We start from the raw sequence: 27,977 nt of genomic DNA on the forward strand, positions 1-27,977 counted from the left end.
TCTCACTAGAAACAACTCAATCTTAGCAATTTTAATATTAAAAACCCAGCTATAACTAAAAAGCTATATAGGAAATCTAGAAGGAGAAGAACACAACATATCGAGTTCTTTAATATTGTGGTCAATGATTGTTACAGTGAAGCACAAACAAACAAACAAACATGAAAAAAATTATACCTCGTTTAAGAGAAGTGTGTGGGTCTCTCCTTCCCAGCATCTTCCCACCGCGACTGCTCTCCGGAAGAATTCTCATCGCAAATATCAATATGAGAATATAATATCAACTGAAACAAGAGATCTAAATACGAGTAGAAATTTGAAATGAAAATAAGTGCATACTCTCCTTTAAATGATCACTGCTAACTATTGAATCTTGTCAAAAGACTTCTTATGCCCATTGGCTTGATAAAACCGCTGCTGAAACTCAACCAACTAGTTGGATTGCTAATTAAGTATTTTCTCCGACTAGTCGAAAAAATTCCTAACACAACCAGAATGATTGGGAATGTTTGAAAATATCAAGTGAAGCAAGCAATGCAACATCCACATGGACCTTCATGTTACATTATACAGCACAAAGAGCTTCTTAATATGATTACCAGAATGTCAAGTTTCACGTATTGGCAGGTGTTTCCTATAATTTTAGGTGATATTACTCATGAAGGGGATTCTACACGACGTTCAGAAGAAATAAGCTGTTAGTTGCAGAAATGGAGTTGTTAAGAAAGAAGCAACTTTCACAACCAATCACCAACAATAATGTGGGATCAAGCAATCATTATAATCATATCTGAATCAATTAACCTAAATCATACCCATAAATTTAACTGATATGAGACTCACTTGTCAGTAGGTGCTTGAGTTGTGATTACTTACAAAACCAGGCCACTAAACTGATATTACTCAGATATAACAACAAATTCAATTTTAACAAAACTATGCACATTTTCAACTGTATAAAAAATCTAGCACATTATCATGCAACATCCTATATATTGTGTGTCCTATATCTATATATATATATATATCAATTAACATACCACATATTGGAATGACTTATTTCAGCATTATAGTTAAAAAAAATCCTTGTCAAAGAAAAAGGTTTTCAGTGTCATAATTGCAAGTGGATTATCTCATTGTCAAAGAAAAAGGTATAAAGACTATGAGATGCTACATTTGGGTTTCGATCAACCTGCCAATATTCTGCATCTGGCCAATTAAACAAAAAATGCTTTAAAAATGAGATAATAATTTTTAAAAGACATATAAACAGGAAGATCACTGAGACAGAAATCACAATATTTTGCATTGTAATAGCAACTGGATTATCTCATTGACATAAAAAGGGTATAGCAAATATGTTGGTGTGAAGCACTACGGCTAAGTTCAACCTTTCAATATCCATAGTTTCTCTATTGTCATATTTAGGTACATATGATATCCAACATCACACAACTATTTCTTCTTTAAAACTCCACATCAGTCTCTCAACTAGTTGCACAAGCCTGAAAATTTATGTCATACAACTAATTCAATCAGAACCATTTCATTTCCCTGATAAATCCACTTCTATCAGACAACAGAATAAACAGTAAGATGGTACACAACCATGGAATCAGAGAAAACATTGTGGGAGAATTACAACTATTTCTTTTTCAGTAACCTTTCCCCCATCAATCTCTTTATCTTTCCTCAATAGCAACAAACTGTTAGAGTAATTAACTTGCTAACCATACCATGAAGATTTGTTGGAGTAAATCACTTACTTAGCAAAACAATATTCCATTTCACAAGGCTCCAATCTGATCATTCTTAGAACCAGTTGACACAATAAAATCAACAGCAGTATGTGAATGATCCCAATATATCCTAGTTACAGTGCCATATCTTCTAGTGATATCAAGTAAATGACTTGTCCAAACAAGATCAGAATATGTAAATATTAGGGTGGCAGTTAATCTCCCTTGATGCCACATCAAACATGATGTATCTCCAATTCTCAAGTGTCAAGTAATTTAAAAAAATTTGCAGCAAAATGCATATTCTAGCAAATAAGAGTACCAATATTATGAGACTTGCATTCTGTGAGTGTGTAGAAGACTATGTACAGATCCAAAACAATATCATGGGAACATATGGCACTACTTCATAACTATGAAGTAAATATATCTTGGCAACCTACAAATCTTAGATGTGCTCTTTTGACTAATAGAAAGTTAGTCACCAGAACATTGCATGCCAACATCATTGTAAAAATATTCTGATTCTGTCATATTCCAAGATCAGTTAAGGAAGTTATGCATTAAAGGGCATCTTGCCAGTCCAAGAATGCAAAAAGAGTAAACAGAATCTCAAGGCACAAATCCAACAAATTCGGAAACCTTCTTTTACCAAATCCTCGAGTGTAACTCATAACCAGGATTTCCTTCAAACAATGACTATGAATGATATACTTCAAGGTGCTTAATCTCAAATGCCTTACTCCAAACTGAAGCATCCAGAAGCACCTCAATTTTAGCATACCATTTAACACTGCTCAATTATAACATAACTGCTAAAACCTTTCTCCATCCAACTGTCTCAAAGCAGTGAAAACAACATGCTTCATACATACCACATCATAAGTTTCTTGATGTTCCATATTCTCACTCAGCATGTTAAATTCCCTTACATTGAATAACACAAATTAAAGGTTCAAGTTGAAATAAGAGCCCTGACCACACCGTACAGCTTGCTGCTTCTTAATTTGATTTCACCATCTCACAGAAAAAAAAAACACACACAGGGAAAAAGGCCATCTTTTCTAGCATGCAGACAAGCATTGAGAAGCTTCCTACAATCCACAGCCTACACCAGCCTTCTTTACTGTCAGATCTGTTCCATGAAGACAAATCTATACGTGATCACCGAACACAAAATCAAGTGGTGCTTAAAAAATGCAAAGTTCAAGCCAGAAAAGTTCCTAAAGGAGAAACATAACTATGGCGAATTTTTATCATGAGTAAAGACAGCAAAAAACAAGCAATAGCAACAAGCATGCAAAAGATTGAGCACCTTAATAGTATGAACTAGATCCACTGCTGCCAGCGTATCCACGGCTACTCAAACTACGCCCAGGAATGAAAGATGATGAAGCTGAGCCGCCACCGCCCTGCAGAAACAAAATGTAAAATACAATATAGCAATCAGAAAATGAAAGTATGAGAAAGCATTTACATCAGATCCACGTGACAAATAGCCACCACTGAAGCTTGATGAGTATGCTCCACCTGCACTACTGCTAGTTGAACCTTCGAGGATAAAAGAACATGCAATTATTAGCAACCACAGGATAGTCATTCAGTAAGAAATTGAAAGTAATTTGCATACCCCGAGCATATGTAATTCCCTGACGAGTCCCGTACAAGCTATCATGACCAGAAAGGGAACCCCGGGTGCTACCATATCCAACATGCTCTTGGCCAAGCCTACCCAGATTAGAAAAGAAGTATATGGAGAGCACATTAATTAATGGAATAGAAAAAGTAGTCTACATACAACAAGAAATTACAAATCAAACCTATCACTATAAGCAGGTCCATACTGAGCTCCGCTACCACTAACAGCATAACCCAAGCGAGCCCTTGATTGACGTATACTTACATCAGCATAACGAGGATCATCCTGGATAACAAAAAGGCAAAGCGAGGGAAATTAAATAGAAATAAAACAAAGCATAAGCATGCAAGTCAATACTGACCATTTCTGAGTAAGGACGTTTTGATCCAGAAACTGAAACATAATCCCGGCTATGCCCTTCTCGATATGTAGGGAGAGGACGATCAAGTTTCCGCTCATACTCCTCATCAATGTACACTCTCCTGTCACTAGGACGAGAAGCACTACGTGGTGGCAATTCAGCATAACCAGACTCTTGAAAGGAGTAATCATCTTTATAAGATGGGACTCTCTCGATAGGCACTCGGGAACCATATTCTGGAACAGCTCGGCTTCTAGGAGGTGGTAGGTCATCACGTCGCCCATAGTCCCTCCTGTCACTAATCCTTGGATATGGATCAACTAACCAAAACAATAACCAGTTGATTGAGAAGCCTAAGAAAGCATTCATAAAAGCATACAAACTAAGAGGGGGCAAGAAAATAACCTGGTGCAGGTTGTCTTCTCTGGTAGGACCTCTCTGGTGGAGGCAAACGCCTTACCCTCTCTGCCACTATCATCTCAGGGTGTCTGTCCCTATATCCAAGAGGTTTCTTCATACTGCGACTGCCACTTGGCACACTGCGAACACCAACAGGTCTATAGGCATAACTTGAAAACCTAGTAGGTGGAGGCTGGTGATATGATACATGGCCACTTTGAGGAAAATCCCGACTAGCCCTAAAACTTCCATGAAGACTACGTTTCACTCTTCCTCGTTGATGTGGCCTGGATAATCGAGCCCTAACTTTGACCTTGTTGTGACCTTCCCCGAGATTGGTATTGTTAATACCATCAGCACATGCAATAGCATTATCATGAGTGTCAAAAGTAACAAATCCAAAATCATTCCTTTTGGCAGCTGGCATATTTCGAGCAAGCTCAACTTTCTCAATTACACCATATTTCTTGAGGCAATTCCTTACCTGGTCCTCATCCCACATAGCAGGCAGGCCATCAATGAAAACAGTTCTAACCTGGTAGTTCAATCGAAAAAATTATAGAAAATATAACTTAAATTTCAGCATTCCAGAATTCGAAGAGGGTAAGAGCTATGTAAGAAATTTAGGTTAAACAATAAGCTATTGGACTCAAAGAAAGGCTTGAAATCTCGATCACCTGTATTTGAAGCTGGTAAATAACAACTACAAGTGCAGTGGTTGTGCTACACAACCAAATCATACCTGGGCCATAATTTCATCATCTGGATCAATGAAAGAATCTGCAAATGCAATCTTAGCAGTCCTATCTACACCAAACACTACATCTCTCTTCTGCAAGATCTTGTAAGCATCCATTGCTTCAGTGCGTGATGAGAACTCCAGGAAGGCAAAACCACGATTCATTCCTGCATTATTTGTATCCTCAACAAGGGTAGCATCTTCTACGTTCTCGACTCCATAGCTTTTAAGTTTTTCCTTAAACTGCATAAAAGGACCAGATAAAATGTCAATTTAACAGAAAGCAAAAAAACATTAGGAAAAAAAAACAACTTGGTAGAGAATGTTACATGTTCCTTTGTCCAAGACTTGCAAATATTACCCACAAACAATGTATCACTGTCTTGACTTGGAGCAACTCCACACTGCTTACCACGCACCTACAAATGAACTAATTCCATAAGGAATAAGAATCTCAAAATATAGTTAAATGCAAAAGAACACAAACCACAGGAGACTTGAGCTCTGATACAGCACGTTTTGCCTGCTCCATGGTTGCAAAGCGCAAGAATGCAAACCCTTTGTTCTTCTTAGTTACAGGGTTCATCATTAGCCGAACCTCAGTGATCTCACCCACTTGAGAAAAAACTTTCTTGAGATCATCTTCGTTAGCATCTTTATCTAGGCCACCAACAAATATTTCAAACTCCTTCCGCTTTCTATGTGCTTCAACAACTTTATGCTGCTCTTCTTCTTCAGCATTAATCATGTGCTCTCCCTCAACATTTTCATCTTCTTCAACCTCTAAGTGTTCCCTAGCATCCACAATTTCTTCATCAACCATATCAATTTCATCCTCTTCAATCACATCACCCTCTCCTTCATCAATATAATCTTCTTGTACTTCATTCTCAACATACTTCTCATCATAATCTACAGCAGCATCCTCATCATGTTCATACTCTGCCTCATTGTCCTCTAACTCTAATCTTTCACCATTATCTTCTTCCAGGTAACCCACCTTTACAACCTCTTCATCTGGAAAAGAGGAAATTAAGCTTCTTCAGATTCATCTACATGGTAGAATCCTTTGCATTTAGGTAGGATCCATACCCATTTATGTAGGTTGTCCAAATGCCAATGATCATAATGCAAATAAGCAAACACTTCCCAATAAACAGAAATCACTGACAGTATTTTTTTCAAGTATTTGGTTGACAAAGTATGAGGTAATTTTGCAATACAATAAACCGCTCTGCTATATTTATCTTGCCAATAGAAACATCTAGTAGCCAGTGATACTGAATCATATATTAGTGGGCATATCAATATGAAAGAAAATTATAGTGAAATAATTAAAATGATTGATAAACTAAATAATATATTATAAATGGAGTGCAACTGTATGACATGAAAAAAAAATAGTACTTCGAAACGGAAGGGGAAAAAACCAAAATCAGCATAGCTGATTCAAGGAGCTAGAATTACATGTAGAAAGGAAGATAAAGAGGATTATCAGCAAATTAAAGTTCAAGGATTTTGAGATTAGGCCTGCAAATCTCTAAAATGAACTTAAAAATGGTTGATGAATAGACTAAGCACCAAATAACTCAGAAAAAGGCAGTTTCTAGATAAAATTGAGAGCAACATTGAACCAAAAATACGAAATAATTTATCAAGATATAACAAGGTTTGAAAATAAACAAATTTTCAAAGTTCTAGAAGCAAACAAAAGCAAAACGGATGACTGAAAAGATGGGATCCCTTACATTCAGCCTCCACAGAATCAAGTCCAATCTCACTGGAATTGAGGTCAAATGGCTTGTCCCTGACAACGACCTCCTCGACCTTGGCCTCTTCCTTCACCACCTCGATCGGCTCCTCCGCCACCTCTGCCTCGGTCTGAGCCCTGGACGTCGCCCTGGGAGTCCTAGCTGCCGTCTTTCTCGGCCCCGCCGTCTTCTTCGCCGATCGAGGAGGCATCTGGCCCAGAAGTTACTGCAACAAAAGAGGACAACAAGCTCCAAAAACGGTTATCTCCCACCATAGAGCGACTCCAAATCCGAGCTTACATACCTTAATTGCGAGATCAAAACCCTCGAACCACCCTTCGGATCGCAAGTAAATCCGTCACGAACCCTAATTGACCGCCGCTCGCGGAAGCTCCAGATCTCAACAAGAATCTGAAGAGCAGGGCCAATAAAAAAACCTCAGTGGCCAAGTTTACCAAACAGCCCTTCGGTAGGCGGTTCGAGACAATATCACTATCGCCCATAAGCTCCCGAAGTGGATGGGCATTTAAGTCATTTCATTACGGTTTCGATCCAACGGAGTTTTCTACTGTTGATTTACCCATTCAAAGCTACCCGCTAGCCGCTGAGCGAAACTGCAGCCGACAATTTTCTGTGGGCCCGGATATTTGTCCAACGAAGAGACGCGTAGGGAGTTGGGGGAAAACGTTTTGATGTTTCATACGGAAACAATTTCACTAAAGCCCTCCGATTTGTGCCGTTTGCAAAATAGTGCATCAAGTTTGCTTAACTAAATTGTTTCGTCAAAATGTCCTTATCTATCAACAATATTAAGCTCGGGACCAAATCAATACCTGGTCTAGCCTGTGCACCAGGCTGAGCAGCACAGGTCAGATCTTACAGGCTCACGCCAGACAATCCGACCAAAGCCGGTCGGCGAGGCAGAGTCAGAAGCAATCCAGCTCAAGTAATACTTTCAACTCATCCAACCATGTTCAATAGTAATACACAAAACAAATCTAGGTTTGGATATTAACAAGCATTCACAATTGCGCTAGGTTGTATTTGTGATACAAGACACCAAACCAGGAGAAAACATGAGTTTGATCCAAAGGCAAGCTACATCTTCAAATGCTGCTATACACAATCTAATTGTGTTTGAGACCATAAAATGGATGACAGATCCTCGAAGATCCATTAAGGCTGCCAATCACCGCCGACCACTAGATAGGAACGGGTATGCACAATGGATCTCGATCAACGGCACGGCCTTCCTTTCGGGCAAGAATCTCTGTATCCGATCTTATGCAGAAGATGCAACCGCCAAATGGTCAACTCCTGAAACAATTAACTTTCACAAAGAAAATGTGGGTAATCCTTTCCTCAGCTCTGATTGTGTAAGTTGGCACAAGCTGCCATATCCAAGATTCTCCATATGTACACCACTTGTATCATCTTGCGAGATGCGAAAATACCAGGATCGATCGAGCCAATCATGGCAACAATGAAACCATGTCTCAGCACAACCACTTTAGCCGGGTGCAAAGAATTTAACCCATCACTCTCTAGAGATCACTGCAGCTCAGCCATTGTAGTGTGGTTTCGGGTTTGTTGAGCTCTGATTTTGCTGCTGCGGAGGCTGCGGTGTTTGAGTTTGAACATTGTAATAGGGGAAGGGCTGTGAATAGAGTGGATTTAGAAGGCCCTGATAGAAAAAGTAAAAAGTAAAAATTGTGGTAGTAGTTTCTCAGTGTGAAAAAAAATAATGGAAGTCGAATGTTCGACTTAAAATTCATAATTGAACCTGTGACTGTAGGGAACTGGGTCCAGCTATGCCAAAATAGCTCTGAGAAGATTCATCTTGCGAGGGATCATTAAATCCAGCTTGGGTAAATAGACCTTGTGATCCATGAGGCATGTAATCCTGTTAAATTTCATAGTAATTTAGTCAACACACAAGAAGCAGCGAACAAGCACAGGGATGTGTGCGAACAGATAGAAGGTCAAGCTATAGATCAACCTGAAAAACATAATCATGGCCAGTTCCCAAATGTGAATAGCCTGGTTGGGTATTCTGGTTTATGTAGGTTCCGGGAAAACCGGTCTGGGGTCCTTGAGTGGAATAATCAACACCATATCCACTCCGAGAAGCCTATTAAGAGGGGAAAAGTATACTCAAGATACATATACCGGCAACAATGGATTATAATAAATGCAATATAGACAATATATCTACAAGAGAAAGTATCAACAATACGATAAAAATATCATGAAGCATATATACATTAACAGGAATGGTTTCGTACGTGGAACCCAATGTAGGACTTCATTGGCAATAAATGAAGCAGGAATCTGTGAGAGTGGCAAATGGACCACCAGCAACCACATATTAAATCATTCCTTGAATCAAGATTTAATACTCCATTCTTTTACTGATTTTATGGGCATCTTCAATCATTTTATTTGATAAGAATCAAGAATCATACTTTTAAATACTCCATTCCTTTACTCATTTTATGGGCATCTTAAATCATTTTATTTGATAAGAATGAAGATCAATATTTTTAGGATAAATGCAGCTCTGTTTCAGTCATCAAATTATTAATAAATACTGATAACTTCAGTAGTTTCTTAGTTCAATAATGATTCAAAGTTTAAATATTTCCTCAACACATACAAAAAAAATCCAAGATTCCTAATGTTACATAATTCTGCTAATAAAATCACACTTCTTGGTACCATACATATTCCAACTATAGAAATTTCTAAGAAAAAGAAACCATGTTACAACTACATAATAAACCAGTCAAAACAGATTCAAAGATTGTCACATTTGGCATCTTCATGCACATTACCCATGTTATCAAATTAGCATGGACAATAAATAAAAGAAACTATTATGAAACAGATATTTGATTGTCAAAGCATCAAATGTAAATTGTCATGTTCGCCAAAAGAGGTGGAGTAACCGACAAACCTGTGTAGAAAAATCAGCAACGTTGTAAGCGACATGTGATCCTTGGCTTTTAAAGTCATCCCCGAGAAATTCCTGCAACTCATGAATGCTCAACATCAATGACAAAGCAATACAAAAGAAACAAACAATTCATAAGCATCAAGTACCTGGGACATGCCGCCAATAGAAAGTCCATCACGGAATGTTTGGCTGAGACCTTGAACTGGCATCTGATAATGACAAAGCACAAAACATTGAGAAAAGGAACCAATTGAATGGAAGGTACATACAAGTTTTAGATAAACCTGTGTCATTAATCCAGTTTGTGATGCTGGAGCCCCAACAGAGGGCTGACTGCTTGGGTTGTCCAATGGAGGGAAGTTGAAAACAGAGCCGATACCACTCAATGTCTGCTGGGAACTTTGCTGATGAGCTAGGTGACCCCCAATTGGACCACCAGCATTACCACGACCAGCCCCAAAACCCCTATTACCTGGCTGTGGGACCTGCGGAATAGCTCCTACAGGTCCATGAACAGCACCACGAGTTGGAATAGCATATGGCTGAGAATGAGGACCTCCGGGAAAAGGTGGAAGAGGAACACGAGACAATGGATATCCAGCTGGGTGCATGCCAGGTTTAGAGTTACCATTTGGTGGACCAAATGGAACATATGAATGTCCTGGTTTAGAGCATCCAAATTAGGTACTCACGATCAAAATGGTTGCAAAAATCAAAAGTACATTGGATCCGATAGGGGATACTGCTACAGGTTAACTTAGTTAAAGCAAGAAACATTAAGTAAATAAAGTGGATATGTGTTTTACTACTGTCGGTGAAAGAAAAAAATGCTCTGGTTATAACCTCAAAATAATACCTTTACTACGCCCACCTCTCTTGTCAGAAAGTGGGACTGATGAACCAACAGAACCAATGTTATCACTGTGAACAATCCCTGGACCACCCCCATAATAGAGTCTGCTACTGTAAATCTGTGCAACATTACCAAACCAGCCACAAACACATTACAAAGTATATAGAGAAAAAACAATTCAGCTATTTGTGTGCAAACTCAATGAACCTTTTTTGGCTTTTGAAACTGCACCATACTCTGCTTCAAGTTGTTCAGTGGTCCTTCTACAAGGCACTCATGCTCCTATACATGAGACAATAAATAAGAATCACCTAGCTCCTAGATAACGGAAAACATGAGGCTCCGTATAATGTGTGCAATATCCCAAAGTAGATGATCAATAGAAACTGAATAATACAGTAACAACCTCAGAGAGAGAATAACAACTATTATGTACAAGAAGCTACTTCTAAGGGAAGCCACCTCTTGTTTTAAGAGAAGAAACTCAAAACAATGTTATTTGCCTACAGTTTCTAGCAAAAAAGACCTCTCAGGCTCAAGAAAATCTCAATTTTTGCATCAAAATTAAACCTAATATTCATATAAAACTCTGAGACCACATGCATTAAGTTGCTAGGAAATGACACTCCTGATTATAAATCTGAAAGTAGATTCACATTTGATCAACAAATGAACAGCAGATGAATGACCCAGGAGAACAACAAATTTTAATTTCTTGATAAAATGAAAAAGAAAGAAGGATAAACCATCTAAAAAACACCATTTGACATTGCATGAAGCATACTAATTACTAAAAACATTAAATACTGTACTAGAATAGAAGAAACATTTCATTGTAGCTACAGAGTTTTTTCACTTAATGGACACATTAACCCTGCTATGCGCACACAGTTCACATTTTGGCATATGGTGCATGAGCAATTATTAATTCTTAGTGTTTGTATATTTTGGAATGCCAGCTGTGTGAACATTAGTAAGTGGTGTATGTGCATAAGTATTGTTGATTTATTGTGAGAGGATCAAATTAGGGTCATGAGTACTTTATGTGGAAGAAGAAGGTGGCACTTTGTATCCTCCAAAGAGAATGCTCGTGCTCATCCATTTACATACATTGATGAAAATGAAGAAAGATATCTATTTCTTGCAAAATTGCTATCAAACACATTTTCAAAAATTTCCTTTTCTATAAAGGGTAGTCCGATGCACAAAGCTCCCACCAATGTCAGGTCCTGGAGAAGAGTCTATTGTACACAACCTTATCCTGTTTTGCAAGAGGCTGTTTCTGAGACTCGAACCCCGTGACCTCAAGTCACACGGTAACAATTTTACCGTTGCACCAAGACTCCCCTTCTATAAAACAGGGAAATGCAAAACTAGTAAAGGTATCCAAAATCAAACACATCCATTTGAACAGTTAAACACTTATATGCATACTTTTGGATGGCTAAGGAAGAACAAGAAGGAAATAGCTTACCACATGACTTGAAAATAAATGACCAGCCAAAATAAAAGAATATTGAGCATGATTATACACACAAAATTATAATAACAAGTGTAACAATACAAAATGATAAATCAGGCAGAAAATCATACCTTGTAATGTGTCAACAAACTATTCCAAAGAGGTTGTTTACTTAGAACCTTGGGATTCCCAAGAATGACAATGCCATAACGAGCACGAGTTAATGCAACATTCAACCTACGTGGATCATTGAGAAATCCAATACCCTAGAATACAAGTAAAATGTAAGTTCCAAAGCCTGAAAATTTGTCTAGCCAATAACAAAGTATAATGGCATTGCCAACTTTTATAAAATAAAAATAGGTTAAATGATAAAAATTTTAATGCTGAAGACCTAAAACACTTAATATTCCATGTGAATTCTCCAAAAATCATTAAAAAAAATTAAAAGGGAAGAGAACTGATCATAATATAATTTTATAGGGAAAAGAATCAGTGCAGCCATGCTTACTTATCAACATATCATTTCTTTCAATATATTACTCTGCTCAGAACAACTACACAAGTTTCTCACGTAGCAAGCATACTTAATAGATGACATAGTCAGTAGCTTATAATAGCCGATGATGAATATTTTTTATCTGCTTTTTTGCCAAACAGCAATAATTTCCAGCAGACAAAAGGTAAACCACCTCATCATACTTAAAGAAGCACAATATGCTGATACTAATCAACTTACTCTCGAATTTGTAATGTTGTCCTTTCAGTTAAGCACCTCATCATATACAAGAAAGAAAGAAAACCTTGAATGTAAAATGCTTGCTCTCGTTAGGACTATAGGACCTCATGCAGTAATAATCCTTGTTGCCTTCAATTGCCAAGTGCTTACAAAATGCCCACCTAAATGGTTGATGATTGAGGCATGGTATGGACTATCCTTCCTTAAAGTAAAAGTGGATCATTTACAATTTATATTGTCATTGAGGACAACATAACAATGATGGAACCTATCAACCTTATCCCTAACAATAGTTAGGTTACAATTTGAGGGAATCCAGTACCCTCTCTTAAAAGAGGTCTAATATAGTTTAATTCCTTTTATAATGCATTATCTGAGGGGAATTTATCGATTGCCTGAAGAAAGCATGCTATAGTACTAAGAGAAAGTCCATTAATCAAAAGCAGAAAAAGGCATACCTGATGTTCATTGCTTCGCACACAAGACAGAATAATGTAATCCTTTTCTCTGCCTTGGAAAGAGTCGACGCTTGCAACCTGCAAGACTTAAATTTGTTACTAAAGTACAATGAAACAAAACAACAGCCTAATTGATTAACTACGATTGGCACAAACCTCAATTTCCTTGTAAAGCTGTTGTCTAAGTGCACCATTCCTTGACATGTAATTCACGATATATGCCCGTTGTCCTTCATATGGAGTGATAACTCCTATCTGCATCATTCAGCCAAAAGTCAGAGAAGATAAGACTTTTTTTCAAGTTATGAATAGGAGTACCTGACTAGGTATGACACCACTTCTTAGAAATGTAGTGACAATTTTTTCCACATTTGCAGCCTCAGTTCTATTGAGATAAGATGTGCCACTTGCACTAATTTCCTCTTGTCCCATCTAAATAGAGAATGTCTTAGCATACAAATAAAGATAACAGACAATTGATTAATTTTCCAAAATAGACAAATAGGTAATTCAATTGGCTAGCGCACACACACACACACACACATATATATATATATATTTGATGTAAATGGATGAATCAAAATAGCTAGTTGCATATGTATGATACCTGCACATAGAAGAACATAGGACGGTTGGGAACCGGCCAAGGAAAATCGATGCCAGTTGATTGCCTCTCATTGATTGTCACTCCATTCTGAAGTGTGCCTTCATAGAAGCTATTAGAAGGGAATTCAGAGAGGCAAGGGTGCATTCTGTATTGCACCTGCAATTTAATACATACAAAGCAATCATAAGACAAACTTCAAAAAACATCTGGCATGAAAAATATTAATTTTCAACCATTGATCAAGAAACTCTTTATTTTTGTTAGTGATTGATGTAATTTGTAAATTTTTGTAATTTTCAGAAGATAATCCGTACATGTCTGTGATCACAAAAGTTAAATCTGTTGCAAATTTATGTTATCATTCGGTCTTTTAAATCACAGAAAAAATGTGAAAAGGTTAATATAGCCAAAAAAAATTATGAATAATGTAAATAAATTTATGCCATGATTTTAACTCTAAAAGGAACTTAAAGAAAGATTGGCAAAAGAATTAATTTTTATGCTATAAAAATTTGTTAAAAATATCAGTTCCCAACCAACGCATGCATTTAATACGTACAAAGTAAGCCTACATAAGATTTTTGTCTACTGTCTAAAGTATGTCGTAAAACAGTAGTAAATATAAAAACCAGGATGCAAAATTCAATAATTAAATTCCCGTGCCATCAACGCTTTATGAGAATAATATGTGATCAACCCATGGTTTAAAATCTCGACCTGTATTGAAGTGTTTTGGTTTATGACTGAAATAATATGGTTTCGATACCGTATCATGTCATAGCGATATGATTCTGGTATTTTTTTAAATACAAAATATATTAATTAAAAATTAATCTAAATATTAAAAAAATACTAAATAAGGGATCATAGCACCTCTATATAGTAAATAAATAAATAGATAAAAAAATTTATTATATATTTTCGGAATTAAAACAAATAATATATATATATATTAAATTAATGGGATAGTTTTATTTGGATTTGATTAAGTTTGTTTAGATTATCCTATTTATAACTAGGAGTTAATTGAAATTATTAACCTAACCTAAGTTTTCTGCATCGCCCACCCGCGCACACGACGCCTGCGGGCATCCCTGCCAAAACTCGCGCGCCCTGCACGATCGCAGACGTCCCCGTCGCGATCCAAGGAGGTCGGCGCAGGATCGCAATGCATCTACGACCCCGCGGCGACCCACGGTGCCGAGCGACCCACGCCGAGCGACCAACGAGACGGTAAATTTCGCCCGTTTCGCTTGGCATGAAACAAAATTTTAAACAATGGATCATTCATCAATAGGAGGCATGGTTTCTATACTGCAAGATCTTTGCAAGAAACTTAATTCTAGTGATTAAATTCCCCTAGCATCGACGCTTTAACTTTCATTTATGAGAATAAATGTGATCACCCGTTAATACTAGGTATGGTTTCTAAACTGCAAGATCTTTGCAAGAAACTTAATTCTAAACCATGAAAATAGTCTTTGATAATACATGCATTAATAAAACATATTGAATAAAGCAAGTGAAATAATTTTCAGCAGCTTTAGAAGTTACTAACGTCGTGTGAATAAAGATTAACATAAAAGTGAAAATCACCTGCAACCTAAATGGTTTATGTCCAAGAAGAACAAGCCGCTCAAAGAGAGACTGTGCCAATCCAGCACGAGCTGCCTTCTTACACATAATAACTGGGCCAAGCTGGCAATGATCTCCAACAAGTACAACCTGTTGCAGGAAAAGAAAGGCTCTTCAGCAAATAAGATCATATAAAGATCAAGGAAGACAAAAGAAAGCTTATGAATTTAGCTACCTGTTTGACGCCTAAAACTAACGGAATAAGACACTCAGGTTCTGTTGCCTGTGTAGATTCATCAATAAGAACCTTAAACAAACAAATAAAAAGAAGTTAATATTAGGATGGAGGAACATGAAAGGAAAATAGAAATAAAATAATGCCAATAACTGAAGGTGACATCACACCAATTACATTAAGTAAATATGCAGTAGTGTGTTAACATAGATCTAAATTCTAGTGCATAAAAAAACACATTTCACCTGGCGGAATCTAAAATTTTCAAGGCGGGGATCTCCAGCACCAACACATGTACAACAAATGACATCAGCACTTTGCAATATCTCTCTTTCAGTAGCCCGTTTTAGTGCTTTAAATTTCTTTTCATCACTGCTTGATAATTCACCTGTAAAATTATACCACACAATCACAGTGAGACAAATTTTAAATATTTAGAAATCACAAGCAGTCTTGAAAAGCAACCATAAATACCAGAAATATTGAAGAATAAATTGAGTATAAAAACTCTAATATATCAAGGAATAATGCCCTTCCATAAGATGATCAAACTTCAAAAGAATAAACTTGGAATGAGAAAGCTAAATAAAAATAGAAAGACGAGTTCTAAATTCATAAATCACAGTGATTTGGTGGTTATGTAATGAGGCTTCATCTTAATTAAAATTTGGAGTGTCAAATTTCCCTCTGATGAAACATAGCTCATACAAATGGAGTGTGTTTGAAAACACAGCCCTTCTTGGACACTAGGTATTCAAAAGAGAAAATTGCAAAGAAAGTGATGAAATTAATATTAAAATAAGAAATTCACCATCACAAGTCACTCCATGAAAAGAAAATTATTACATACCTTGTTCATCTTTTAACAGCTGCAGCTTATGGAGTTCACTTTTTTCAGATGTATCAAGATGGCGGACCTAAGACATTATATTCTGCCCGTGTTAAGATCTGAAGAATCTAGCAATGAATGTAAGAACAAAAGGATCTGTTTATTTCACATAAAATGATTTATAAGTGTATGTGTTAGTCAAATTTGTATAGGGAAACACAATTATTTTTTATGTTTGGTGAAGGAAGGGGGATATATTTTTCCCTCTTCTATGACAAGGGCAGAGGGGGACTCATGGATGAAGGCAGACGACACACATCCAAGGACAGAGGTTCGCTGATAAGTGTGTGGGTAAAAAGGTGGCTTGCCAACAAGGGGTAAAAGACAAAAGGAGGTCCACAAACAAGGGCGGAGAGTGTAGGAGGTTTCCCAGATGAGGGAAGAGGGCTCAAGAATGAGGGTGGAAGGCTTGTGGACGATAGACAGGTGGATGGGGGACTTGCAGATACAGATGTAGGGTCAAGGACCTGACAGGTGAGAGAATGGCTTCCACTTGTTTTGAGAGGAAGTCATTTTCCCCTAATTGGTCATATTTTCCATTGACCGATAAAGGATTTTTCATTAACTATGATTTATCATAGCGCCAAATGTCAAAAAAGACAAAAAACAAAATCTAGAAAATAATTTATGTAAAATGAACAAACCCCTAAGAGAGCTACCCTTTCAACATACCTGGTAGTGAAGTGTTAGATGCTCAACAGGAGACATAACGGCTTCTCTTGATTTAGCACAGAGCCTGACAACCTGAGTATTTCCAGGAGTATAATATGATTCATAAATCCAGTACCCATAACAAACAAAAAAGTTGCTTAACATACTTAACACACTTCGCGTAGAACATGCATAACACATGGGTATATAACTAGTCTAATGGTGCTAAAAAGAAAAAAAAAATGAAGTGTCCGTGTTTTAGTTTCTTAAGAAAATGCCCTTCATCTTTCCCTTCCCAAGTAGTAGCCACTCTCATGTGACACATCCAAATATGTAAGATGGAATTGGTGTTTATATTCACCTGAAATTTTCAATCAATGTCACTAGTATTTTGTCATATCCAAAAGTGATCGATCAAATTCAATTGACTATAAGACAACACTCTGCAAAAGGAGCTGCCATATGGCAATGACAACATATGCCCATGAAATATGAGGAAGACACAAGTTAAAGAGAAGTAGAAGATCGATACATGGTGCATCATGCAAATTATGTTTTAAAATACATTGCATATTTTCATTCACAATGCAAGATACCCAGAGTGATTACTTATGAAAGTGTGTAAGATATTCTGCAAAACTAAATCCCCAAAAAAACACAATTGTATAAATCCCACCCATATTTGTTCCATATATAGCATATTGCACAGAAATATCACAATAATATCTTAAAAAAATACATCCATCTTCATACCATAAAACATAACTAATATAGTCCAAATCCAGAAAACCCAAAAAAAAACTTATTAAGAAAGTGGTGTCATCTAACAGAATCACACATTAATCTTTTCGTTGAGCCTGATACCTTTAATATGACCCATGCAACCTAGAGGTAAAGAGCCAATACTAAGGATTGCAAGCTAGATAGGTACACAGTATAGCAGTAATTTTACAATAATATACTTGTCAAAACATGTAAAGAAAATCAAAATAAATATTCCTGGAAATACTAAAGACTAATCTGTTCAAAAAAGATTCATGAAAAATAGATTTTCTTACCTTCAAACCTGTGGAACTTATCTTATCCGCCAGTTGGTCAACAGCAACATTGCTTGGAGCACATACTAAGACCTGAAACAAATGAACTATAGATTTGCACAATGCAGATACAGTATGTTATTAAACATACTCTCTTACTTGTCCTTGTCCTTGTTTAGCCATGTGATATACAATTGCAGCAGATGTGACAGTCTTTCCTGTACCAGGTGGGCCCTGTATCAAACTTATTGGTTTCTGAAGGACACTCTTAACAGCAAAAACCTGCCCAAGAAAGAAAGTAATTGAACAAAAATTAACAAAAATACAAAGCATCTCAGCACAGATCGCAATGAAAAATGAAGAAACCAAATCTAATAACTGGCACCAATGCAAAAGAAGATTCAGTGGCCTCCTATGTTCAAAACTAATCTACTACTTACTAATATTTCTAGCTGAGTCCTATAACCTGTAAAATCAGCAAACATGCAGTTCATTTTAGAACTCGTGGAGTGTATCAATCAACCCCTTTATCAGTATAAGGTTTAAAAAAAATCCTTGCAGGTATCTCGGTTGCTAGCCAAAATGAGATAGATATAGAAGGTATCAGTATCAACTAACATAATGTTTGTCAGTATGAAGTAGTGTTGATCAGCATTCATTAAGTGGAGGAGTGAAAGAAGGAAAAAAGAGACAGATGAAGATTATTGAAAATTCTACCATCAATTTTGCATTTTCTCCCTCAGTTGAAGCTTCCAACCTCATCAACTTTTCACCAGCCAGTGTTGCATTCTCTAGCGTCAATTTATCCTCTAGGCCAAGATCATATACCCCTCCCCTTGCTCATCAGTTTCATCGCCATACCAAAGTTATCCCTTTGACAAAGATGTTATGGGAAAGAAATTACTAAAAGCCATAGCATTCATCACTAGCTTTGGCTTCTGCTGCCATTTCAACATCAAGGCCAGCAGAAAGATTCTCTAAATGGGCAGCACAGAACGAGATTTTGGCATGTGGTATAGCGCAGAAAAGAACAACATATATACTACAGGCCACAATTTCCTTGTCCATTTCCTTCATTCAAAATATCTTTGTCCATCCCTGGTCAGGATCACTTCTTGTCATACATATGTGAAAAGCAAACAAGAGAATATTGCAGATCATTGCAACTTGAACCAACATTATCCAGTCTTCCAATCACATTAAGTACAAATGCCAACAAACAAGTGTGAATACACATTACAAAAGTTGAAATTTCATTTGGATTAACAAATGAAGAAAATGATAGTTGAAACCTGGGATGCATTTAGTTCAGGAAGCCCAGGAGCACCAAAACGGCGAGGTAGAGTATTTCGAACTATTTGTTGTTCCACTTCATGGCCCAAAAGGTGATGATATATGTATCTTCATAAAAAGGAAATAGATAATTTTCAGTTAACTGCCTCTTAATAAGGTTGTGATTTATTCAAACTCAAACTACATGTGCTAATCCAGAGAAGGGGGTGAAAAAGGTTGAAAACACCTTTGCAGTCAGCAATAACATCAGAGAATTATACAAGTAGTTGTACAGTCAATTCATGGACAACCTTTTGCGCATTATTGAGGCACTAAGTTACAACACCAATAACATGGGATATAATAGAATAACTCATAACATTCACTAAAGATGCAACTTACCCACTAACACTTGTTTCATCCACTGCAAAAGTCTTCATAGCACCTTGCATTCGGTCAAAGCTAGTACTTTTCCAGACAAAGTCCACGCTAAAGCCATGACTCAGATCAACAGGGACTCCCTAGAAATAATAAGATGGTATTAGCATGTTTCTCCAAGCAAACAAGAATCATATACAAAAGAAATTTGGTATCACCTGGCTTGCACGAAGTTCAAGTGCAACCTCTTCTTGGGCAGTTAGCTTAATCTACATAAAACAACAAGAAGCTGTAATCACCCCAGCTATAGGGGGTAAGCTTAATCTAAATAGAAAACATAAAATCTGAAATAGTTTTGAATGAGTGATTAATAGAGATAGAAATGGTTTCATTTGAGCTAATGAATTTGGGCACTGACAATAAGAACTTGAATTCATGTAACACCATCTACTTCTTAATCCATGTATACAATTTACTAGCATACCACATGTCCAACAGATTGCCATGCAGGATGAGCTGTGTCGCCAGAGTATCGCAGGCGTAATTCATCTCCAGGAACAAGTCTGAGTTCATTATCTTCCTATCATAACGTTATCAAAGATTCAGTTTAAGGATTGACTACAGAGAAAAACAAAGTAAATGACAATCAAAATAAATGATAGCAATTAAAATATAAAATAAAGCTGAGACAACCTTAGGAAAGACAAAGTAGGCTACACGCTTTTTATTAAGGCCGACATCCCAGCGCACACTGACATTGTCTTTACTTTGCGACTCTTTCATCATCTACACAAAAGGAAACATTTTTAGTCATTAACATTAAAACTTGGAACTAACACAGCTTGAGGATGATCAGAAGAAACAACTAAAAGTAAAATAGTGATCTGCATATATTAATTACATATACCTTATTATTGGGTATGGCTATGTGCATAGAAAAATAGATATATAATATATTCCAGAAGGTCTTCTAATGTAAGTTAAATTGGCCTGAATATTAAGACTGTGCACTAAAAATAAAAAGCAGGCGACGAGGATTAGAAAATCCTTACTATAATCACTTGTGGCATGCGTGTACAATGGAAGAAGTTCAATTCATTTGATTTAATCAAAAAAATTAAACAGCACAAATAATGGCAAGAATGAAACTACACATACCTTATCATAGTCAGCTTCAAGCTTTATCAGCGGAGCAAATACATTTTGGTACTGTAAAACAGAAGAAGAAAAATATCACATAAGAAAAGTATATGCAATAGACCCTTACTGATTAGAGGCCTTAAAAACAGATTAAGTCAAAGAAACCTCATAAAAAAAAATCAACCTCTGGAAAGAAACTAACCTGGTATGCATCTTCATACTTCAATGAAACAGGTTGTGGTTCATCATCAACTCCAGGCTTCTCAAGATCCTCTAAAGAAGCATCAGGGTTGGTCTTCCATAGCTCTTCAAGTTTGTTAATTTGCTGAGCACTTATTTGCCGTGCTCTCAGTTGTTCCTGTTCTGAAGGTACCTGTAAAAGAAACCAGAGTAAGTGATATGGTGGACATGCAGAACAGCTACAAAATGTTTGTGACAGTACCAAACCTTAACAAGCCATGGTAGGAAACATCTATCATCAATGAGGGGACACCATTGACTAAGATCCCAATTCATGTCCTTTAATGCATTGACATTCAAACAAGGTTCTCTGCACAAGAGAACAACAACACTTTCTGTTGTAGCAGAAATAAATCCAAGAAGAAAAACATTCCGGCAACCACAATTATAGCATTCAAGAATAGTCTCTCCTAGTGGACTGTCCTTGTGGAGACAAACTTCCTTGTGCTTTGCTCGCACCTAAAATCAATTAATATACAAAAAGTAAATATCGACCCATCAACCAAAAAGCACTATTCTGCAATGGCATCCCATTCTATAATGGCAGCTCTAACAAAATAAATAAATACAGTTTCTCAACCATCATTCAAATGTATCTTGTCTAAAAAAAAAAAAACTCTAACATATGCTTAACTGTTGCATTAAAAATGTAAATGTAGCCAATGATTTGTAGCATAAAGAAATATATGATACCAAGATGACTGGTGAATTATACTTCAATTATCAGACTCATTGTAAACAAACTACAGAATGTGGCAGATGAAAATTGAAATAGATGACTGAACAGAAGGATTAATAATGGGAAAAACTGCTCTTTCTCCCAAATTTCCCTTACATAAACTTAAACTTTTCTGACAGAACGCATAATATATGTTTCCAAAACGAAGTATATTATCAAAAGAGGAGGTGAACACCTCAAATTAGACTATTATAATATAGACGGACTTAACAAGTACCTATGATGGGCCCTTGTGTTTTCCAACAAAACAAGGACAATATTCAGGTAAATGGTTAAATTGAGTATCATTTGAGAGGAGTTGAGAATAATTCAAGTAAAAAGACATGGAGAGGATAAAATATATAGAATATTGCAGTCGGTAACAATTTGATAACTTTTAAGATCCCCGAAACAGTTATCCGATGTGCTTGGCATGTTGAAATATGGAAAGAAATATAAGCAATAATATCTTAGCACCTACCAGATGATTCACGATATGAGAACCCGATGTGTTCCCCCGCGAGTTACAGAACCACTTCCTGCACGTCGGAATGTTGCACCTAACGACACACGCCGGATTCTGCACCCCACAATACCGACACGCGTGCTCCGTAAAATTTCCCTTGCCAAACTCGTAACCCTCATCCCCAGTCTCCTCAAAGTTGAGCCCGCTCATCCCAGCCGCCAGGGTATCAACCGCCGCGGCAGCCGCCTGGCCGCCAGCGGCCCCCCTGGGCTTGGAGGACGATGAAGGACCGCCGAGGGGCGTCGATGCGGAAGGCGACAGGGTGGGCTCGGGAGCCTGCAGATCGGATGCGGGGGACTCCGGCGCGGGCTCGGGCGGCGGCGGGGGAAGGGGCCAAGCGGGGGATCGTGATGGCTGCGAGAGCTCCTGGAACTCCGGGTAGTCGTCGAAGTCGTCCTGGGTGCTGAACTCGAGGAAAGTGTACGCATCGCCGCCGGTGTCCGGCTGCGAAGCCGTCTCGTAGAGGTTGTTGACCGACTGCGCCGCCATGGCTAGCCCCGCGAACAATGGTTAGGATTAGGGTTCCGAATCGCCGTGCGCTCCCCTCAGATCGACGACGAGGGGGGCGAGAGGGAGAGGAAGAGGGAAAGGGAGAGCGAGAGAGAGAAGACTGAGCCAAGTTTGTCTTTTTCAAGTTTGGGAAATCTTTAGGGATTTTACGAGATGAAGCCAAAAATAAAACGGGAAGGGGAAAGTCGCGGAGACGGCTACGTCGTCGGGTCACTAATTTTGTGGCCCGTGTTGGGCTGGGCTGGGCTTTTATTCTGGTCTCTTGACAAGGCCCAATTCCTTTTTAATTTTCAAAATAATTTTATATTTTCAAATTAATTGTTATGGAGTTTGCTAAACTATTGTGGCGTAAATTAGTTTAAGTTTTTTTTTTTTAATCTATGTATCCAAGTATTACAATCCGATTAATTAGGAGATAATCGATCTGATCAATGGAAGTTTTTCACTAACAACTAAGATAAATTCAAAAGCGCAATTAATAGTCTATGCAATGTGCGCATAGTTCCAATGGCTTGAACTTGAGTGGTGGCCCCCGGGGCATAGGTGAGTTGGTTACGACGCAGCAGACTTGCAGAAGAGGGCAAGGGTTCGAATCCTGGCGAAGCCAGGCAATACCCTCCTGCGTTGTAACCAACTGTACTTTCTCGATTTACTTCCTCACATATGGTCGTAGGGTCAACCGTATGGGGTCGCTAAGGTGGCGGATCCACCTTTTTGCAGAAGAATTTGAGTGGTGAATTTCTTATCGATTACTAGTTTTGTGGCCTGGTGTTGGACTGAGCTTTTATTCTGGTCTCTTGACAAGGCCCAAATTCTTTTTAAAAATAATTTCTATATTTTCAAATTAATTGTTATAGGGTTTCCTAAACTATTGTGGCATAAATTAGTTTAAGTTTTTTTTGTAATTTATGTATCCAAATATTACATCAATGAACTTCTCAAAATAATCGGTCTAATCCCATAGAAATTTCCCACTACAACTCAGGCAAATTCGAAAGAGCAATCAACAGTTACAAATGGCCCAGCACAATCCCAATGGTTGAACTCTATGAGGTGGGTTTTTATCATACCAATCTAAACCTCGGTGGCTCGTGTTGAGCTGGACTTTTATTCGAGTCTCTTAACAAGGCCCAATTCCTTTGCTAATTTTCAAATTAATTGGTATGGAGTTTGCTAAACTATTGTGGCATAAATTAGTTTAAGTTTTTTCCCCTTTGTAAGCTATGTTTCCAAGTATTACAATCCGATTAATCTTGGAGATAATCGATCTTGAACTCAAGAGGTGAATTTCTTATAGTCACTGAGTTTCAAATTCTAAATGCATAGGAAGCACCGAGCTATGCTTACCACTACCCCCATGACCCAGAGGCTATGATGTCTGGAAATGGTTGGTCCATGTCTGTCCCTGTTTCCGAAACGTTGGGAATCCGTGGAAACTTACAAGAAACGGCTGGTCCATGTCCGGCCGCTCCCCTTCGCCTACTCATCCTTGTCCGCCTCCTTGTGCTCATCGACGTCCTCCTCTCCCCCATACCTCATATATGGCCCCTCCGTCGGCGCCACCGAGGAAAGCTTCCTCCTTTACGACCACCCCTTGCCACCACCGACGACGCTGCCGCTGCCAACGAAGAAGGCCTAGGTCGCCGGAGACGCCCTTCCGTCTTGGCACTGGCGGCCAACCCTCGCGTGCGACGCTGGAGAAGAAGAACAGGGATGAGGCGGACGACGCGATCAGGAGATGGGAGAAAAGGAGAATCGTGATTTGGGAAATGCTTTAATGGGTTTGATAGCTTCTTAACGGATCAAATGGTTAAGATCCAATAACATTATCCAATAAGCTATAAATCCAATACCCTTTAACCATTAACCCTTAAGTAATTTGGACTGCTCTTGGGCTCAAGTTAATTGGTCTTTAATTGGGCTTATTGGAAGAAGCGCGGTCGGAAGCCTAAATCCCTGTCATCCTCCTCTGGCCCCTCCAGCGAGCGGCGCTGCAGCCACTGTAGCTCGTTCATAGTATTTGATGAGGTCTTCGATGTTTTCAAAATCTAGAAACTTCAACTATTGCCGTTTTCCGTTTCCGTTTCCGTGTTTCCCGTTTCTCGTCTCCAAGTTTCCAGATAGCATAGCCCGGAGGCAAAAAAAAAAAAAAAGAAGTTAAGTTTATTCACCAAATTAATTATTTGAGATTGGTGAATCGAATTGTACCTGTTAAAAAATTATCGATCATACTTTCGATGAGTCTCTCCTAATTTCACTTGTTGGTGAATCACATATAGTTGTTTATAGAAGGCTTGGTTTAGGAATTAAGACTAAAACCAATTTAGGTCTCAAAAATTTGTCATAATTATATATTATTTTAAATTATTATTAAATTTAGAAAGTGCGCATTCATTGAATGATTAATATGGTTCATAATTTGTAGTGGAGCACAACAATAAGCACGAATAACCAGTTTAATTATTACTATTATTGTTATTATATTGATAAATTTTAGTATTTAATAGATGTTTTTTTGTTGCAATTGTAAAAATGCCCTCATATAATAATATTTTATCACTGCACCATGCGTGGAAGGACTGATAAAAATTCTTGATGGTTTACATTGTGGGTAAGAGTCAACAATTGATTAATAATTGAACCGGTTGGATCATTCAAATCGAAATTGAACAAATTAATTTTTTAAATCTAACTGAATTGATCAAATTTTTATATAAAAATCGAACAAATCGAATCGATAAAATATCGATTAAATAGTTGAAAATCAAAATAATTAAGCTTTTAATTAAATCAGGACTTGAAAGAGGATAAAAATAATGAATTATGGAATTAAAGATATTAAACTCCTAGTTTTGATTTGTACATCACCGAATTCGATTTAACTGAATTCAAAATTTTAAAATCGAAATTCAAACTATTTGATCGAAATAATCAATATTTTTTAAAAAAAATTAAATTAATCAAATTAAAATTTTAATTTTAATATATTTGATCGATTAATTCAATTTAATTTGTGCTCACTTCTAACTGCTAAGACTTTGTGAATGGCTCTCAAGTCCCCAGGACAATGGTGCAACGGTAAGATATTCAGGTTGTGATTCAGGGATCCGCAATTTAATCCTCAGCTACGGTATATTTGCAAGAATTTTCTTTTAAATGGATAACGCAATCAAAGGATGCTGGGCATGATCTGGATTGGCCGCCATATGCGCTTCCCGATTTATCCTGATGATCAGTGAAAAATTTTTGTGGGATCAAATCGGTTATTCCAGGGATTGAGTCCATGAGATTGACTAAGATTTACTTTTTTTTTTTTTTTTTTTTTTTTGTGAATGGCTCACAAACAAGGGCCAAAGCTCATGACTAACGACCGGTGGGATCAAAAGCAAGCTACAAGCTTGCAAGCCAGCAGTCATGGTGTGCGTGAGTAGGCCATGAGCTCACAGCCGACGGTTAGGTTTTGGTTAGCCGGCAAAGGCACGATGCTCGGGAGGAGATTGTCGGTTCCGTCTAGCTAAACTTCCTCTTTCTCTATCTAGATGTTTGTGACTATAAATTGGATTCACATTGCCATGGCTCCTTCCTACCAACCGATGGCGGCGCTTCGGTGGCAATGGAGGATCACGGTGGCCGTCGCCACCTCCGTCGTCCTCGTGACCCAAAGCGCCGGCACCCTCCTCGGCCGGCTCTACTTCGCCGGAGGGGGCCGCAGCAAGTGGCTGGCGAGCGTCGCCCAATCCGCGGGCGCCCCTCTCTGCCTCCCATTCCTTTGCCTCCCTCCCCTCCGCGTCAAGTCGCCGCCGCCTTCCGCCGCCCGCCCCCGTGACCTCGCCCTCATCTACCTCTCCCTCGGCCTCCTCATCTCCGCCTCCAACCTCATGTACTCCTACGCCCTCCTCTACCTCCCCGTCTCCACCTTCTCCCTCCTCTGCGCCTCCCAGCTGGCCTTCAACGCCGTCTTCTCCTACTTCCTCAACGCCCACAGGTTCACCCCGCCCGTCCTCAACTCCGTCGCGCTGCTCACCTTCTCCGCCGTGCTCGTCGCCGTCGGATCCGAGTCCGACGCTTCGAACACCTCCAAGCCAGAGCGGCGGCTGGGGGTGGCGCTGGCGCTGGCCGCCTCCGCGCTCTTCGCGCTCACGCTGTCCCTGATGGAGCTCTCGTTCGAGAGGGTGATAAAGGCGAGGACTTGGGCGGCCGCAGTGGAGATGGAGGTGTGGACTAACTCGGTGGCGGCTGCGGCGGCGGCGGCAGGGCTGTGGGCGAGCGGGGAGTGGAGGCGGGTGGGGGAGGAGATGGAGCGGTTCCGGAGAGGGGGGAGGGCCGGGTACGTGATGACGCTGGTGGGGACGGCTGCGGCGTGGCAGGTCTACGCGGTTGGGCTAGTGGCGCTGGTGGAAGCGGCGTCGGCGCTGTTCGCCAACGTGGCCTGCACGGTGGGGACTGCGGTGGTGCCGTTGGCGGCGGTGGCGGTCTTCGGCGACGCGATGGACGCGGCGAAGGCGGTGGCCATGGCGATCGCGTTTTGGGGGTTCGGGTCCTACCTCTACCAGCGCTACCTCGACGATTCGAACGCCCAGACCGGAGATGACAGCTGCAACCGTGCCAATGGTTCGGACGCCCCTGATGCCTGTCCTTGATGACGTCATCCGGCTGCTGGCTAATGTATCTGTAACCGTATACGTATAATCCCTAACAAATAAAAAGAAAAGGAAACCATTTTGTTGGAAAATAAATATTTCAAACAATGGATTTTGATATTCTGCGCGACTACCTCGTACGCGCCTGTGCACGACTCGCGATCCACCGTCCATCACACGATCGTGAGCCAGATCTGATCGTTCGAATGTGAAAATGCATAGTGTTCCGCCCACCCGCCCCCTGCCGCTTCCGGCCGCCCTCGCCTCGTCGTCCGATCACCGTCGGCCGCCGGATCGGGCCCGATCGATGTGCCGACGAATGGCGCATTGCACGCCGATCCTTCTCCGGCCGATCTCCGACCGCGATTTGGTCGGAAACGCCGCGTGCCACTGCCAGCGACGTTCTGATCAAATTGCGCTGACCACAATTCGATCTGGTCCACAATCCGGCCAAAATCCGATG

General features: G+C 39.0%; 3 protein-coding genes across 8 annotated transcripts; 1 reads left to right on the forward strand and 2 right to left on the reverse strand.

The window, feature by feature from the left end:
- Positions 1–177: 177 nt before the first annotated feature.
- On the reverse strand, positions 178–7,005 carry LOC141831646 (uncharacterized). Of its 6 annotated transcripts, none has more exons than XM_074719049.1 (12): positions 6,933–7,005; positions 6,626–6,839; positions 5,365–5,894; positions 5,207–5,296; positions 4,881–5,120; positions 4,145–4,673; positions 3,740–4,059; positions 3,560–3,663; positions 3,370–3,467; positions 3,217–3,290; positions 3,055–3,151; positions 178–284 (listed from the first exon to the last, which is right to left on the reverse strand). In XM_074719049.1, the coding sequence occupies exons 2-11, from the start codon at positions 6,837–6,839 to the stop codon at positions 3,056–3,058; spliced, it is 2,295 nt and encodes a 764-aa protein (XP_074575150.1). In that variant the 5' UTR covers positions 6,933–7,005; the 3' UTR covers positions 178–284; position 3,055. The 6 variants fall into 6 exon arrangements, with proteins under 6 accessions (XP_074575150.1, XP_074575153.1, XP_074575151.1 ...); XM_074719052.1 differs by having other exon boundaries at positions 178–230; positions 6,626–6,854; XM_074719050.1 differs by having other exon boundaries at positions 178–248; positions 6,626–6,854.
- Positions 7,006–7,612: 607 nt separating this feature from the next.
- Positions 7,613–22,983, reverse strand: LOC141831665 (regulator of nonsense transcripts 1 homolog). Its single transcript, XM_074719074.1, has 29 exons — positions 22,320–22,983; positions 21,328–21,579; positions 21,083–21,253; positions 20,899–20,949; positions 20,434–20,526; positions 20,225–20,320; positions 19,959–20,009; positions 19,765–19,883; positions 19,383–19,491; positions 18,250–18,372; positions 18,112–18,183; positions 17,075–17,146; positions 16,364–16,430; positions 15,759–15,901; positions 15,514–15,585; positions 15,300–15,428; positions 13,704–13,859; positions 13,415–13,528; positions 13,253–13,351; positions 13,097–13,174; positions 12,031–12,165; positions 10,645–10,719; positions 10,441–10,555; positions 9,869–10,245; positions 9,731–9,793; positions 9,585–9,656; positions 8,628–8,759; positions 8,412–8,531; positions 7,613–8,312 (listed from the first exon to the last, which is right to left on the reverse strand). Exons 1-29 carry the CDS (start codon positions 22,851–22,853, stop codon positions 8,190–8,192), a joined length of 3,813 nt encoding a protein of 1,270 aa, XP_074575175.1. The 5' UTR covers positions 22,854–22,983; the 3' UTR covers positions 7,613–8,189.
- Positions 22,984–26,467: 3,484 nt separating this feature from the next.
- On the forward strand, positions 26,468–27,514 carry LOC141832511 (putative purine permease 11). The gene has a single exon (XM_074720013.1). It carries the CDS (start codon positions 26,468–26,470, stop codon positions 27,512–27,514), a length of 1,047 nt encoding a protein of 348 aa, XP_074576114.1.
- Positions 27,515–27,977: the final 463 nt, after the last annotated feature.

This window comes from Curcuma longa, chromosome 7, assembly GCF_044706935.1.
Source record: "Curcuma longa cultivar G26 ecotype Majalengka, Jawa Barat chromosome 7, ITB_CL_G26_1.1, whole genome shotgun sequence".
In the NCBI taxonomy this organism is placed as follows: domain Eukaryota; kingdom Viridiplantae; phylum Streptophyta; class Magnoliopsida; order Zingiberales; family Zingiberaceae; genus Curcuma; species Curcuma longa.